We start from the raw sequence: 17,492 nt of genomic DNA on the forward strand, positions 1-17,492 counted from the left end.
CACCTACAAAAATATATCACTTCACACCTCTCTGCATTGTCATCTGTTATTTGACCATCCATTTCACCAATGTTCCTGTGTCTTCCTCATTGTTTACAATATTTTTGTAAACTTTGAAATTATGTCCTGTATATGCAGGTCGAGGCCATTAACTGTGCATATTTCAATCTGGACTTTCTGGATAATCTGGATATTTCAATCACTGTGCATATTTCAATCTGGACTGAAAGATAACTATTCACCACAATTTTGTGCTTTCTATGCATTTCTCCAAGGGCTTTACTCCTGCTAGCAAGTCTATTACGTGGTATTTTGTCAAACATCTTTTCAAGTTCCATGAATTACATTACGTTTATTCATCTTCTCCATTAGTTCAAGGGATCCATCAAGTTAGTCAAACATGACTAGCTTTCGACAAATCCATGTTGACTTCTATTAATTAGCCCATACTTCTCCAAGTGCAAATTATTGCTGTCCAGCATTACTGTTTCAAAGATTCCCTTCCACCGATGTTTGATTGACTGGCTTCTAGTTTCTGACTAAGTTCTGACAAAGCATCATCAACCAGAAATGTTAATTTTTTTTTCTCTCTCCTCAGATGCTGCCAGACAGGCTAAATATTTCCAGCATCTGCAGGCTTGTGCTCATAACGTAATTTCTAGGTTTATCCCTCTCCTTTTTTCTGAACAGAGGTGGAACATGTGAAACCATCTAGCCGCCTGACACCACTCCCACATGAGGAAGATTGGAAGATAATGCCTCGAGCCTCTGCAATTTCCATTCTTCCCTCATTCATTCATCGAGGGTAGGATTCGAGAACCGTGGATAACCAGGGAAATTGAGGGATTGGTCCAAAAGAAAAGAATGGCGTACGTTAGGTCCAGGCAGCTAAAAACGGAGGGAGCTCTGGAGGAATACAAAGAAAGGAGGAAAGAACTCAAACGAGGAATTAGAAGGGCCAAAAGGGGTCACGAAATGTCCTTGGCAGACAGGATTAAGGAGAATCCCAAGGCATTTCCCTCATACATTAGGAACAAAAGGGTTGTCAGGGGAAAAAATTGGACCTCTCAGGGACAAAAGTGGGGAATTATGCTTGGAGCCCAAAGAAGTAGGGGAGATCCTAAATGAATACTTTGCGTCGGTATTCACAAAGGAGAGGGATGTGTTGACTGGGAGTGGCTCGGGGGGGGGGGGGGGGGGGGGAGTGTTGACCTGTTAGAGAAAATCTCCATTACAAGGGAGGAAGTGTTAGGTATTTTAGGGAATATAAAGACTGACAAATCCCGAGGGCCTGATGGAATCTATCCCAGGTTGCTCAGGGAGACGAGAGATGAAATCGCTGGGCCTCTGACGCAATTCTTTGTCTCGTCACTGGACACAGGTAACGTCCCGGAGGATAGCTAATGTGGTCCCGTTATTTAAGAAGGGTAGGAAGGATAACCCGGGAAATTATAGGCCGGTGAGCTTGACGCCCGTGGTCGGCAAGTTGTTGGAGAGGATTCTTAGAGATAGGATGTATGCGCATTTAGAAAGGAATAAATTCATTAACGATAGTCAGCATGGTTTTGTGAGAGGGAGGTCATGCCTCACTAACCTGGTGGAGCTTTTTGAAGAAGTGACTAGAATGGTTGACGAGGGAAGGGCCGTGGATGTCGTCTATATCGACTTTAGTAAAGCGTTTGACAAAGTCCCTCATGGTAGGTTGGTGCAAAAGGTTGGATCTCATGGGATAAAGGGGGAGGTGGCTCGATGGGTGGTGAACTGGCTTGGTCACAGAAGACAGAGGGTGGTAGTGGAAGGGTCTTTTTCCGGCTGGATGCCTGTGACTAGTGGTGTTCCGCAGGCTCTGTATTGCGACCTCTGCTGTTTGTGATTTATATAAACGATCTGGAAGAAGGTGTAACTGGGGTGATCAGTAAGTTTGCGGACGACACGAAAATGGCTGGACTTGCAGATAGTGAGGAACATTGTCAGAGGCGACAGAAGGATATAGATAGGCTGGAAATTTGGGCAAAGAAATGGCAGATGGAGTTCAATCCAGATAAATGCCAAGTGATGCATTTTGGTAGAAATAATGTAGGGGGGAGCTATACGATAAATGGCAGAACCATAAAGGGTGTAGATACGCAGAGGGACCTGGGTGTGCAAGTCCACAGATCCTTGAAGGTGACGTCACAGGTGGAGAAGGTAGTGAATAAGGCATATGGCATGCTTGCCTTTATAGGACGGGGCATAGAGTATAAAAGTTGGGGTCTGATGTTGCAGTTGTATAGAACGTTGGTTTGGCCGCGTTTGGAATACTGCGCCCATTTCTGGTCGCCACACTACCGGAAGGACGTGGAGGCTTACCAGGATGTTGCCTGGTATGGAAGGGCTTAGTTATGAGGAGAGATTGGGTAAACTGGGGTTGTTCTCACTGGAAAGACGGAGGATGAGGGGTGACCTAATAGAGGTGTATAAAATTATGAAAGGCATAGATAGGGTGAACGGTGGGAAGCTTTTTCCCAGATCGGTGGTGACGTTCACGAGGGGTCATAGATTCAAGGTGAGGGAGGGGGGGGGGGGGGGTGGTTTATCACAGATATCAGAAGGACGTATTTTACACAGAGGGTGGTGGGGGCCTGGAATGCGCTGCCGGGCAAGGTGGTGGAGGCGGACACACTGGGAACGTTTAAGACTTATCTAGATGGCCACATGAACGGAGTGGGAATGGAGGGATACAAAAGAATGGTCTAGTTTGGACCAGGGAGCGGCACGGGCTTGGAGGGCCGAAGGGCCTGTTCCTGTGCTGTATTGTTCTTTGATGTATTCCATCTGGAACACAGGTGGCTTTTCTACATTGAGGACGGCAAATGTTTTAAGCACCTGCTCTTTCAAATCCTGTATTACTACTACCTCCCTCTTTACTGCTACAATAGCATCATCCCATTCTCTAGCGAAGACAGATGCAAAGTATCAATTCAGTAGCTCCTCAGCTATGCCCTCTGTCTCCACATGATATCTCACTTTTGGGTCTCCAATCAGTTGGACACTAACTACCTTTGATAACTCTTATTATTAATATGCTTATAAAAGTCATCTTGATTTTTGTTAGCTGATAATTTATTCTCATACTCTCTCTGTTTTTCACATTTTTTAGATCTCTATGTTCTGCTCAGCTTGGTTCCTAACAGAAACCTTACACTTGTCATAAGCCTTATGTCTCATTTTAATCTCTGTATCTTTTGTCATCCAGGAAGTTCTATCTTTGGATGTTCTTCCTTTCCACCTCATGGGAATATTTATATTCTGTATCTGAATGATCTCTTTAAAGGCTTCCCATTATTTAATGTTTTGCCTACCAATTTTTGATTTCAATCCACTTGGGCAAGGTCCCTTTTCAACTCACTGATGTTGGCCCTCCTGCAGTTCAGAATTTCTATGCTTGATTGTTCCTTGTCTACTTCAATAACTATTCTCATGTGATCTTCCACTGCCATAACTGCCACTGAGTTGATGCAGAAAAATGGCCAAAGTTTTAATTCTGAACAACATATCTCCTGGACTCGTTTCGATCGCCACAGGGGGTCGGAGAGGAATTTCCCAGATTTTTTTTCCCCCATATTGGCCCTGGGGTTTTCACTCTGGGTTTTCGCCTCTCCCTGGAGATCACATGGTCTGGAATGGGGGGGTGGGGGTGAGTTAATAGGTTGTGATGAACAAAGCATCGTAGCTGTGAGGGACAGCTCGGTGGATAGGATATTAGGATGTAGATAGGCTGGAAAATTGGGCGGGGATCCTGGATTCAATCCTGGACCGGGGAGCGGCGCGGGCTTGGAGGGCCGAAGGGCCTGTTCCTGTGCTGTATTGTTCTTTGTATATGTTAAGCTGAAAACATTCAACAACTGAAACATTTTGAATGTTTTCACAACTCACCTAGTTCTAAAGGTCCACAAACAAGTAAACCGTCCACAAGAAGGTTTATCTGTAGAGTCTAGCCCTCTGTGGGAAGAGTAGCACGATGTGGCCAATAATAATTTCAAGTGTGCTCACAGCTCTAACTCTTACTTATTGCACCATCTTACATTGTAAAACAACTTGAAAGTCTATGAAGTACATTACGCACCTCAGTATATCCCATGCTTGCCGCAGCAATAAGTGCCTGTTGGACTGCATGGCTCTTCTTAAACACCCCTTGCTGTTGTCCAGCCAGTGTCCAATCAGCCTGGATCAGGAACTTAACCACTTCCAAGTGGCCTCGCAGTGCTGCATGGACCAGAGCACACTGTCCATTCTTATCCAGGTGGTCCACCTTTGAAGATGATTCATTAGTCAGCTCAAACATGAATCTCAAAATCATTGTTGTTAAACTAATACTTTAGAATGATTTAACTAGGTACTTGTATTTCCTTTAAAGTGTAAATTTCACCAGTCTCAGTCCATTATCCACAAGGTATGAAGTAATGGGGAATGAGCGAAGGCAAAGAAAATAAGGGGAACATTTGGGCATTAATAATCATAACATTAAATGCATTAAGATAATAATTGCAAAGAACATATGTATTCCCAAACAAGTGTAAAAGATTGGAGAAAAGTTGATTTTAAGGGGATGAGAACAGAATTTGAGAAAATAATATTAGCAAACAATGATGTAGAACAGCAATAGGAACCTTTTATTACAGTGTTCGACACAGCCTGGGGAAAAATATGCTCTGGACAAAACATGAGCAAGCTAAACACTAATGGGTCAGCATGGATGAATAAGGAATGCAAGGAAAACAATTGAGAACAAGGAAGAAGACATACGCTAAGTACATGGGCAGCAGGGAAGAACATGACAAGGGAGAAATTTTAAAAATCAATCTGTAGGAAAAGGAAATCAATCTGAAGAATAACTGAAAATCATAAAACTTATAAGTGGGCCACATATTGATGAAAATGGAAATGGTCGTGGTTCTCCCGAGAAAAAATCTAAGTGCTGCCGCCAGTGGGAAAACGGGAGTGTTTTCCGCAGGCACTGGTAGCACTAACCAGGTGGGGTTTACCAACTCTTTGGTTGCAAAAATCCCCAACATCAAACACGCCGGCAAGCTTGGCTTCAGAGAGATTGGGGCGCCATTTTTATATGACACTTTGATCTCAAAGTACTGTGCCAGGCCTCTCCCACAGTCATTGCTACCTCTCGCAGACAGGAACACCCCTCCCGACGAGGGGCAACCTCCCCCCACCACTAAGCGTTCGGGTCAGTATTCCACCCCACCCTCCCTTCCGTCCATCCGCCCACCCCCTTCGAGATTGTGCACATGGTCTTCTAGGAAGGTCTTCAGATCAAAAAAAAAACCTGCTTTTAAAAAATGTGGTTAGAAAATGCAGCAGCTCAAAAGAGGAAGTACTTCAGGCTTAATGGAGAGTGAATTGATTGTATCAACGATGAACTGTTTGGTCTGCTGTGGATTGTCAGTCAGAAAAGTTTTTTAGCAGCGAATGAAACATCAGTTTCTTGAGCAAACAATCCTTGGATAATCCCCTCTTTGATCTGTTCTGGAGCTGTCAGTTAAAGCAGTTTTAAGACTCAGAGAACTGAGGCTCATTCAAGCTTTAAAGGTGATCCTCCTTGTGATATTGAATGTTCTTGCCAATCAATGCACTTTAAAGATGTTTCAGTGCAGCTGGGGCTTATGAAATGAAAGCAAGGTGATCTCCCCAGTGAAACTGACAGCTCCTGCCAATCAAAGCACTTCAAAGAGGTTAGCTAACACCTGGAGTTTCTGAAATTGACCAAATGCTGTTGTGATTTTGAAGGCTTCCAGGTGTTCAGTGGGCATGGATTTTAATGTGACCAGTCCACTTCAAAGATTTCACAGAACACATAATAATAAAGGATTTTACCAGAAAGGTGCCCAAAATCATCATCCTAAGAGTGATTTCCACGTTTTCCAGGGCAACAAGGAGAACATAGAACATAGAACATTACAGCGCAGAACAGGCCCTTCGGCCCACGATGTTGCACCGACCAGTTAAAAAAAAACTGTGACCCTCCAACCTAAACCAATTTCTTTTCGTCCATGAACCTATCTACGGATCTCTTAAACGCCCCCAAACTAGGCGCATTTACTACTGATGCTGGCAGGGCATTCCAATCCCTCACCACCCTCTGGGTAAAGAACCTACCCCTGACATCGGTTCTATAACTACCCCCCCTCAATTTAAAGCCATGCCCCCTCGTGCTGGATTTCTCCATCAGAGGAAAAAGGCTATCACTATCCACCCTATCTAAACCTCTAATCATCTTATATGTTTCAATAAGATCCCCTCTTAGCCGCCGCCTTTCCAGCGAAAAACAATCCCAAATCCCTCAGCCTCTCCTCATAGGATCTCCCCTCCATACCAGGCAACATCCTGGTAAACCTCCTCTGCACCCTCTCCAAAGCCTCCACATCCTTCCTGTAATGTGGGGACCAGAACTGCACACAGTACTCCAAGTGCGGCCGCACCAGAGTTGTGTACAGTTGCAACATAACGCTACGACTCCTAAATTCAATCCCCCTACCAATAAACGCCAAGACACCATATGCCTTCTTAACAACCTTATCTACTTGATTCCCAACTTTCAGGGATCTATGCACACATACACCTAGATCCCTCTGCTCCTCCACACTATTCAAAGTCCTCCCGTTAGCCCTATACTCAACACATCTGTTATTCCTACCAAAGTGAATTACCTCACACTTCTCCGCATTAAACTCCATCCGCCACCTCTCGGCCCAACTTTGCAACCTGTCCAAGTCTTCCTGCAAACTACGACACCCTTCCTCACTGTCTACCACACCACCGACTTTGGTGTCATCAGCAAATTTGCTAATCCACCCAACTATACCCTCATCCAGATCATTAATAAATATTACAAACAGCAGTGGCCCCAAAACAGATCCCTGAGGTACACCACTTGTAACCGCACTCCAGAAGTCCAGCCACGAGAGTCCCATCCCAAGGGAGAGCTCCAAGATCAACCCCTTCTCCCCAGCATGAGCCCCGCAGACCCCGAGTCACTTGAGGATCTCCCCACCCTGCAGCTTGGCAGTGGCAGAGGACTCATGGGCAAAGTTGGAGGCAGCACTTCCCTCCTTGGCCCCCAGTTCTCAGGACCAGGACTAATTGGCACCCACGGGACTGCCAGCGGAGGTGGGAAGCATAGCAGCAGGCTGGAACATTCGTCCCCAAATCCAGCAATTATACAATCATTAACTTAAATAAATAATCATCAGGTTCAGAACCTGATCTGTCAAGCGAGACAGTGAAAATCCCAATTTGGCCCTTTTGCCCAATTCAACAGCCAATTGGGATTCCCGGCTGGAAGTAGTGGCTTCAGAGAATCACACCCCCCCCTACCCCAATCACAGGCAACAGTAGCGAAATGTCAGAAATACTAAAGAATTACTGTCCTCCAGTATTTGCTGGAAAAAAGGACAAGTGGACATGACATTGGATAATTAGATGAGCTCACTGAATTTAAAATAAAGAGGTGAAATATAAAATAAATTAAAATTAAAGAGAATAAAACCCCTGCTCAGAAGGGTCATATCTCTATGTTTTAATATAATTCAGAGAAGAGACATTACTATACATTTTTAGTAATTCCTTAGAAAAGGCGTAGTGTCAAAAGATTGGTGGATGGCTAATGCTATGTCTACATGGAGGAATGGAGAAAGATGGAATATGCCCAGCGGACTACAGACCAATAGTTTAACATTGGTCATAGGAAAGATGATGGAATCTCCACGAAAGAAAAGGACAGAAGAACATCTAGAAACTAAATACAAGAATGAATAGTCGGCATTGATTTCAAAAGGAAATAATCTGGCTTGATTTACCTCATTGATTTTTTTTTAAAGAGGTAACTGGAAGGAGACAAGGGTAATGTAGTAGATGTAATTTATCTAGATTTTCAAAAAGCCTTTGATAACGTACCGCATGATAGACTAACTAATAAGGTCAGAGAATGCGGGGTCAGGAGACAAGAAGCAGAATGGACAGCTAATTGACTTCAAGTAGAGCATAAAGGTAATGGGGAGTTATTCAGAGTGACAGGAGGTACAAAATAGTTTTTCACAAAGATAAGTACTGAGACCACTGCTGTTCACATTTACATCAATGAGTTAGACTTTGGTATCAAAAACTCAATTTCTAAATTTGCAGGTAATGTCAAATTTGGGGTGGTGAAATTATTAGTAATGAGGGCTACAAAAATTACAAGAAAATATTAACAATCTTTTAGAGTGCATATATGATCAGCAAATTATTTTATAAATGGGAGGTATTACACTTTGACAAGAAAAAGAAGAAGGTTGCACATTACTTACAAATCAAGAATCTAAATGGTGTAAAGGAGAAAGAAATCTAGGAGTACAAATATATTAACCACTAAAAGTTGCAAAACAGTTTAAGGTCATTAAAAACTAAACCATGCAGTAGGATTATTTCTAGAGGGACAGAATTGAAAAATAAATAAGTAATGCTAAACTAGCATTGAATCTTGGCTACACCACATCTGAAATAGTGCATACAATTCTGGTTGTCATATTTAAAAAGAAAATATGGCACTGGACGAGGTCTAAAAAAGATTTAGAAAGAGTATACCAGATATGCAGGGGTGTAGACCTATCAGGAAAGGATAAACAGACCAGGTTGCCCCTCTTTTGCAAGGGGAAGGCCAAGGGATGACCTAATAGAGACATTTACAATTACATAAAGTGTTGGTGGAGTTAACGCAGATAAAACATGTCCACATGAAAAAATTACTTGTAGGGAAGAGCAAGACTGGAGCCTATCAATATAAGATAGACACCAAAAATTCAAATAGTGAATTCAGAAGGAAGTTTGAATGTGGAACTTGCTATTCCAGGGAGTACCTGAAGCAAATAAAATTATGCAGTTAAGGGGAGGCTAGATAAGCCTCAGGGAGAAGAGGAGTTTGATTGGAGCATTAACACTGGATCAGCTAGTTGGGTTGAATGGCCTATTTCTGCGTAGTATATCTTACCTAATCCTATCCAAGAACTGAGGGCTAAAGTCCAAAAGGAAAGGGCTGCAGGTCTCAGGAAATCTTTATTTAAATTTCAATATCATCCAAAGAAAATACATTTCTGGATAACAGAACAAATGAGTGAAGCAACTAAAAGGTTAGTTATGTAATCAATCAACATTTAACACTGATAAATTTTGAAGATTTACCTTTGCGCGTCTTTTGGAAAGTAGATGAATAACAGTGAGGTGTCCAGAAGCTGCTGCATAGCCTAAAGGAGTCAGACCACTCTCTGAGCAGGCATCCACGTTCGCTCCAAACTCTAGCAGGAGTGCAACCATGTCTGAGTTACCAAGGTGGGCCTGGACGCACAATATTGGGGCATTGTTCAACACCTCTGTCCGGTAATTCACATTGGCACCGCCCAAAATCAGTAAACGACTCACCTGGTTAATAACAAGATTCTCAGTGTTGGCATAGTCATATAAAGTAATAATTCACACATAAGATCATGGGAAAAGGCCAGCAGCATGTCTGCATTTACTGTACAATGTTTGAGCTAACAGGATCTTTTTTAGTATCAAAAACATTTCTGGAGAGTGAAATTAGATGTGATCAGCAACATGTTACTTAGTCAATCCTCTACCCCTCCTTCCCCTAATAACTGTTATATTTGTTGCTCAAATAGAAGCATTCCTTCAATATGTTCACAAGTTTACTGAACATGGAACTTCTCCACTATAGCGTTTTAATGTTACCTTAATTGCATTGGTGCATCACATCATTCTGAACAGAATTAAAACAATGTCGAGCACCAAAAATGAACACATTTAATTGTTAAACCATCTTTTGTTGGTAAGGTCTTCCTTATTTTTCCTAACACAGCTGATTGTCAACAAACAGATGTACAGCCCATCATCTAGAAGAGTGGAATATATGGAAGCATGCTCTTCCGGAATTTGTTAAAATTATGTTGGACTTATGCTCATTTTCTCCACTTGCGTTCTGACAGAAAAGACAAGAGTTGTAGGGGTAAACAACTGAGATGCCTCCAGGTATTAATAACTTAAATTATGAGGTGTAATAACTCAGGAAGCCCAACTGGTAAGGAACAGTATTTATTGTTAAACATAAAGTAAAGCCAATACTCCATGACATACATGCATAAGTCCTAACCGGGACAGTAGTTCTGCAGACCCTTCCGGTGTCTGCCTTTATAAAGGGCTCATGTGACAAGTTCCATCTGGGCAGGCCCTTGCCTGTTACTAAGGGAACTTGTATTCCACGAGCTCCACAGGGAGATCAATTAGAGATTCCCCATGAAACTCACAGCATTATCACAGAGGGAAGGCTTTGGAAGTTCTGTTTATTAGAACATAGAACATAGAACATTACAGCGCAGAACAGGCCCTTCGGCCCACGATGTTGCACCGACCAGTTAAAAAAAAAACTGTGACCCTCCAACCTAAACCAATTTCTTTTCGTCCATGAACCTATCTACGGATCTCTTAAACGCCCCCAAACTAGGCGCATTTACTACTGATGCTGGCAGGGCATTCCAATCCCTCACCACCCTCTGGGTAAAGAACCTACCCCTGACATCGGTTCTATAACTACCCCCCCTCAATTTAAAGCCATGCCCCCTCGTGCTGGATTTCTCCATCAGAGGAAAAAGGCTATCACTATCCACCCTATCTAAACCTCTAATCATCTTATATGTTTCAATAAGATCCCCTCTTAGCCGCCGCCTTTCCAGCGAAAACAATCCCAAATCCCTCAGCCTCTCCTCATAGGATCTCCCCTCCATACCAGGCAACATCCTGGTAAACCTCCTCTGCACCCTCTCCAAAGCCTCCACATCCTTCCTGTAATGTGGGGACCAGAACTGCACACAGTACTCCAAGTGCGGCCGCACCAGAGTTGTGTACAGTTGCAACATAACGCTACGACTCCTAAATTCAATCCCCCTACCAATAAACGCCAAGACACCATATGCCTTCTTAACAACCTTATCTACTTGATTCCCAACTTTCAGGGATCTATGCACACATACACCTAGATCCCTCTGCTCCTCCACACTATTCAAAGTCCTCCCGTTAGCCCTATACTCAACACATCTGTTATTCCTACCAAAGTGAATTACCTCACACTTCTCCGCATTAAACTCCATCCGCCACCTCTCGGCCCAACTTTGCAACCTGTCTAAGTCTTCCTGCAAACTACGACACCCTTCCTCACTGTCTACCACACCACCGACTTTGGTGTCCCCAGAGATTTGAAACAACCTAGTTGAAGTTTTCATGATAGTTTTTCTCATTGATGGTTAAGTTCCGAATTAGAATACTTGGTCTCCTGGAATCAGTGGCTTGCAATAGCAGTAGATTAATGGAAACATGGATTTAAACTTCATACACAGGTCACAACATACTCTGGAGAACATCTAAGTGGGCCATGAAGAACAAAAAGTTTACACATTCCTCATCTAATTGTCTATACAGGGATGACAATGTCAAAATTTAGGTTTCCTCAGAATTAACTGTTATGGTTAAGAGGTCTTTCAATTAATTTGTTGCACAGTTGCCACCAGGTTCAAATTGTTAATGTTCCAGTAACTTTATGAAGTGTGACCACAGCAGAAATGGATTTCCTACCCTCATTATTTTATTCCTATATTCACCTCATGTGTCTGCTTCTGAAATCACTTGACTACAGTCAAGAAGGGAGTGCAGTCCAGCTGACGTCAAAGAATTCTTTATAACCACTGCCTTGAGTAGCCAAATCATCACATCTCTGCCATCATCTCCCCATCACCAGTGAACTGCTTCACCCATTAATCTCAGATGAGAATTAAAGAATTTCATCAGCACAGCTGCAGAGAGTTTCAGTGACTGTGGGGCTGAAAACAATACTAAACTACTTGAAAAACAAATACCCTTCTGCACAACAACCCACAGAAATCTAGTCACTGAAGACTGATTAAAATGTCTGGCTGCCTGCTCGACCTGGGGGTGGTTTTATAATATGCTGCAGCTGAAATCCAAGGATGCTTTCTGCTCCAGTGGCAATATTATTCATAGCTTGCATTAAAATCAAATACTTATGTGCCCTAATCAGAAGAATATGTTACAAAATATTCCATAGATGTGATGAAAAGATCACAGCCAGCAAGTCTGCAGCACATTGAAAACAGGTTTACATTTTACATAAAGTTAAAGTTCCAAGCGATCAGCACTAGTATTTTGGTTAATGTGCAACACGGGTGGAAGGAAAGACAGCCACTGAAAGATTGAAATTGGAGAGTAGGACTTTTCCAGTGTTGCATTTTCACAGATAATTTCTGAAATCCATCTGTCATCAATCCTTGACCATAACCAGTAAAATTATAGCACAAAACCAATCACAGCGCAGGGTGGGGAGAGGGATAATGGGGCAGGTTCTAAACTGCACATCCGTGGCTCATGGAGGTAACTGTCTATGTAAACTAGCAGTTGCTTCCATTCATGTATGATTTTGTGAGGTAACTGTCCAAACCCTTTAGTGTGAAGAGTAGAACTGTTCAGAGCAGGTCTGAACCTTTTGTATTTGTTTGGAGAGCCAGGGTAACGTTTTGGAGAGGCAAGGTGCCATTTGCATATGGTCCTGGGACACCCCTGGGAGAGGTGAGGTGCCATTTGGGAGAGGTAAGGCATCCTTTGGGATTGTCAAAAATATACAAGATTGTGTGTAAAAAGTGCATAGACTTATTGGAACTGTGAAACCCATCAAGGGATTTAACTCTGAGTTTTAAATTTAAAAGAAATTGGTGGAGTTTCAAAAAAAACCAATGTCTGCTTATTCACTCGACTGGCATAATCCTGTAATGATAGCCCTGAGACTTACATTGCACGACTAATATTACAATCTAACATTATCACAGTATGGTACCTGTTCAGAGAGCAGTTTGATTAACAGCTCCAAGTGGTCATTGAATAGAGATGTTTGTTTTCATAACAGATTATGTACTTAAGTGAAATGTTTGTATTATTAGTTTTAAAAAAACACTAAATTGAAATTTTTTCATCAATGTGGTGGTGGTCATTACGGAGACTTAGGGACTGGGACAGGACTGGATACTTCAGGTGCCGGGTTTCAGATGTTTCAGAAAGGACAGAGAGGGAGGCAAAAGAGGGGGGGGGGGGGGGGGGGGGGGGGGGGGGAGTGGCACTGCTGATCAGGGATAGTGTCACAGCTGTAGAGAAGGTGGAAGCCGTGGAGGGATTGTCTACGGAGTCTCTGTGGGTGGAAGTTCGGAGCTGGAAGGGGTCGATAACTTTGCTGGGTGTTTTCATCAGGCCGCCCAATAGTAACAGGGATGTTGAGGAGCAGATAGGGAAACAGATCCTGGAGAGATGTAGGAGTAACAGGGTTGTCGTGATGGGAGACTTTAATTTCCCAAACATCAATTGGAATATCCCTGGGGTAAGGGGTTTGGCTGGGGAGGAGTTTGTTAGGTGTGTGCAGGAGGGCTTCCTGACACAGCATGTGGATAAGCCTACAAGAGGAGAGGCTGTACTCGATCTGGTACTGGCTAATGAGCCTGGGCAGGTGTCGGATCTCTCAGTGGGGGAGCATCTTGGGGATAGTGATCATAACTCTTTCTCCTTTACGCTAGCATTGGAAAAAGGTAGGATCAGGCAAGCTAGGAAAGTGTTTATCTGGAGTAAGGGGAAATATGAAGCCATCAGGCAGGAGATTAGAGGCGTAAATTGGAAGGAGGCATTCTCGAGGAAAAGTACTGAAGTAAGGTGGCAGATTTTCAAGGAATGTTTGTCTGGAGTTCTGCATGACAATGTTCCGATGGGACAGGGAGGTAGGCTACGGGAACCGTGCTGCATGAAAGCTGCGCTGAACCTAGTGAGAAAGAAAAGGAAAGCGTACAAAAGGTTCAGAGAGCTAGGCGATGATAGGGATCTAGATGAATATACGGCTTGTAGGAAGGGACTTAACGAAGAAATTAGGAGAGCCAGAAGGGGCCACGAGAAGGCCTTGGCAGGTAAGATTAAGGAGAACCCTAAGGCATTCTATAAATATGTGAAGAGTAAAAGGATGAGATGTGAAGGAATAGGACCTATAAAAGGTGAAGGTGAGAAAGTCTGTACAGAACCAGAATAGCAGAGGTGCTGAATGAATATTTTACCTCGGTATTCACGGTGGAAAAAGACCTCAATGGTTATACTACAGGATTGAGGTGGACTGAAAAGATTGAGTATGTAGACATTAAGAAAAAGGATGTGTTGGAAATTTTGAATAGCATCAAGATAGATAAGTCGCCGGGACCGGATGGGAGGCGAGGGAAGAGATTGCAGAGCCTCTGGTGATGATCTTTGCGCCATCAATGGAGACGGGAGAGGTTCCGGAGGATTGGAGGATTGCGGATGTGGTTCCTATATTCAAGAAAGGGAATAGGGATAGCCCAGGAAATTACCAACCGGTGAGTCGAACCTCAGTGGTTGGTAAGTTGATGAAGAAGATCCTGAGGGACAGGATTTATGAACATTTAGAGAAGTTTAATATGCTCAAACGTAGTCAGCATGGCTTTGTCAAAGGCAAATCGTGCCTTACGAGCCTGGTGGAGTTCTTTGAAAATGTGACTAAACACATTGACGAAGGAGTTCGATAAGGTCCCCCATGCAAGACTTCTCGAGAAAGTGAGAGGGCATGGGATCCAAGGGGCTGTTGCCTTGTGGATTCAGAACTGGCTTGCCTGCAGAAGGCAGAGAGTGGTTGTAGACGGGTCTTTTTCTGAATGGTCGTCGGTCACCAGTGGAGTGCCCCAGGGATCTGTTCTGGGACCCTTGATGTTTGTCATTTCCATAAATGACCTGGATGAGGAAGTGGAGGGATGGGTTGGTAAGTTTGCTGACGACACGAAGGTTGGTGGTGTTGTGGATAGGTTGGAGGGATGTCAGAAGCTGCAGCGTGACAGAGATAGGATGCAAGAATGGGCGGAGAAGTGGCAGATGGACTTCAACCCGGATAAATGTGTAGTGGTCCATTTTGGCAGGTCAAATTGGATGAAGGAGTATAATATCAAGGGTAAAACTCTTAGCAGTGTAGAGGATCAGAAGGACCTTGGGGTCCGGGTCTATAGGACTCTTAAATCGGCCTCGCAGGTAGAGGAGGTAGTTAAGAAGGCGTATGGTGTGCTGGCCTTCATCAATCGAGGGATTGAGTTTAGGAGTCGGGAGATAATGATGCAGTTTTATAAGACCCTCGTCAGGCCCCACTTGGAGTACTGTGCTCAGTTCTGGTCGCCTCATTACAGGAGGGATGTGGAAATGATTGAAAGGGTGCAGAGGAGATTTACAAGGATGTTGCCTGGATTGGTTGGCATGCCCTATGAGGATAGGCTGAGGGAGCTCGGTCTTTTCTCCTTGGAGAGACGAAGGATGAGAGGTGACCTGATAGAGGTGTGCTAGATGTTGAGAGGTATAGATCGGGTGGATACTCGGAGGCTTTTTCCCAGGGTTGAAATGGCTGCTATGAGAGGACACAGGTTTAAGGTGCTGGGGAGTAGGTACAAAGGAGATGTCAGGGGTAAGTTTTTCACTCAGAGGGTGGTGGGTGAGTGGAATTGGCTGCCGTCAGTGGTGGTGGAGGCAAACTCAATAGGGTCTTTTAAGAGACTTCTGGATGAGTACATGGGACTTAATAGGATTGAGGGTTATAGGTAAGCCTATATATATAAGCCTAGGTAGGTAGGGACATGACCGGCGCAACTTGTGGGCTGATTGGCCTGTTTGTGCTGTATTTTTTCTATGTTCTATTGAAAGTTTTTTTCTTAAATAGAGACATCATCATAAGGCACGTTATTTAATGTCAGCATAACTCCTGAGATTTTCCCATGGAGGATCCATGGTGAGTTGGCATGGAGGGGGTAAGGGCAAAGGTTGGTCGATGGAGGACATGGCTTGGCATATGTTGACACAAGAGCTATAAAGGGCCATGGAAATGGCTAGAGGGGCATAAGGTCACATGGGTGTATGAAGGTTCATTGAGTGGGTGAGGGACATGAGATAGCATAGGTTGAACGAGGGAAGGAAGGTTCTGTGAGTGGTGAGGGCTGGTAGGATTTTTTGTTTTATTCATTTTATTAACAACTTCAACAGTACGCTGATGCACAGAGGCAAGCCTTCATCTTGCCTAACTGTGCATCTGCCAGCCTCCACAATTGTTCCAGAGGCAGCACGCCCAACTTAAAATCCAGCCCTGGAACGAAAATCCGACCATCTGGACCACCTGGTTCGCAAAGCCGAGTGATGTCCTGACTTTACGCACCCAACCCGGGAATGAAAATCCAAGCCCAATCATTTTGATTTTCAGTAGGTAAGTGCTTAGTTTTCATAAAATACAGGAACTCGTTATGTTGGTAATGTTTGGTGAGTCCTGCAGTCTTTGGCAGTGTGGCATAGAGCACAAAAAGGCTGATGTCCATCATTGTATTTGGAATGTTTCTCTCTCAATATAGTGTTGCTGATATTGCCAAATGGATTAGCTTGAAGAAGTAACTAAGCCACTTAACTAAAAGGAGCTGAATCAAATTTACGTAGTTGTAATGACATTTGTGAAGCCTCCAAAATTAACTACCATGACTTAGTATAGTTCCATCATTCCTCCCACTTAGTTCCTCAGCCTGAAGACATAAAACAACATCTACTATTAAAGAATTTTAGTAACCCAGAAACATAAAACACTAATGATGCTACATTTGGCGCTGACTTAAACCTTTGCAGAGAAATTAGAATGTAGTCTGTATACATGATATAAACTCAGGTTTCATCTGACTCTCCCATTTCCTTTGTAACACCATCAGCAGCCATGCCTTGCCATTTAGACCTTAATCCCTGGAGTCTCCTCCTCAAAATTGCTTTAACCCTTTAAGTTGCTCCTTAAAACAAACACTTTCATCAAAAATTTGGTCATCCGTCTGATCTCTTTAGGCTGATCGAATCTCTAATTCAATGTCAGGTTTTTATGGTCTTGCGAAGCACCGTGGGACATTTTGTGTTAAAGGCACTATGTAAATGCCAGTTCTTCTTCTTGTTAATGACAAGAGAAACAAATACAAAAAAATTGCTGATTAAAATTTGGTTCAATGACATTTTGCAGACAAATAATGTACCGACACATCCTGTCATTAAGGCTTTTCTGTTTTAAAGGGTGTCTGTTAATGCAGTACGTGCCAGCTGGTTGATGCCATGTCTGCAAATGTAATTGACTTAATTAATAAATATAATAATGGTACATTACTCCATTTTGTTTCCTGTTATTAAGTCACCATGAAACATTGGAAAAGGGCTTAATAATCTGAAATCACTCTTCAAATTTTTCCAAATCGCCACAGGATGATAAAGTTAAAAAGCCTTCCTATAGCCCTTCAGTCATTGGGTTGATAGAGGCAATCTAGACTGGTAGTTAACTGAAAATATTTTTAAAAACTGCTTTTATTCCT

The 17,492-nt window shown here is 43.2% G+C and overlaps 1 protein-coding gene across 3 annotated transcripts in view; it reads right to left on the minus strand.

Annotated features, from left to right (window-relative positions):
- The window catches only part of LOC144500569 (protein TANC2-like), a 1,073,639-nt gene that overhangs the window by 96,182 nt on the left and 959,965 nt on the right, over positions 1-17,492 (minus strand). For all 3 annotated transcript variants that reach the window (XM_078223699.1, XM_078223697.1, XM_078223698.1), the window contains 2 exons: positions 9,211-9,447; positions 4,106-4,291 (listed from right to left, as the gene is read on the minus strand). In XM_078223699.1, coding sequence (XP_078079825.1) covers positions 4,106-4,291; positions 9,211-9,447 — 423 coding nt within the window. The remainder of the gene's footprint in view (positions 1-4,105; positions 4,292-9,210; positions 9,448-17,492) is intronic.

This window comes from Mustelus asterias, chromosome 11 (genome assembly GCF_964213995.1).
Source record: "Mustelus asterias chromosome 11, sMusAst1.hap1.1, whole genome shotgun sequence".
In the NCBI taxonomy this organism is placed as follows: domain Eukaryota; kingdom Metazoa; phylum Chordata; class Chondrichthyes; order Carcharhiniformes; family Triakidae; genus Mustelus; species Mustelus asterias.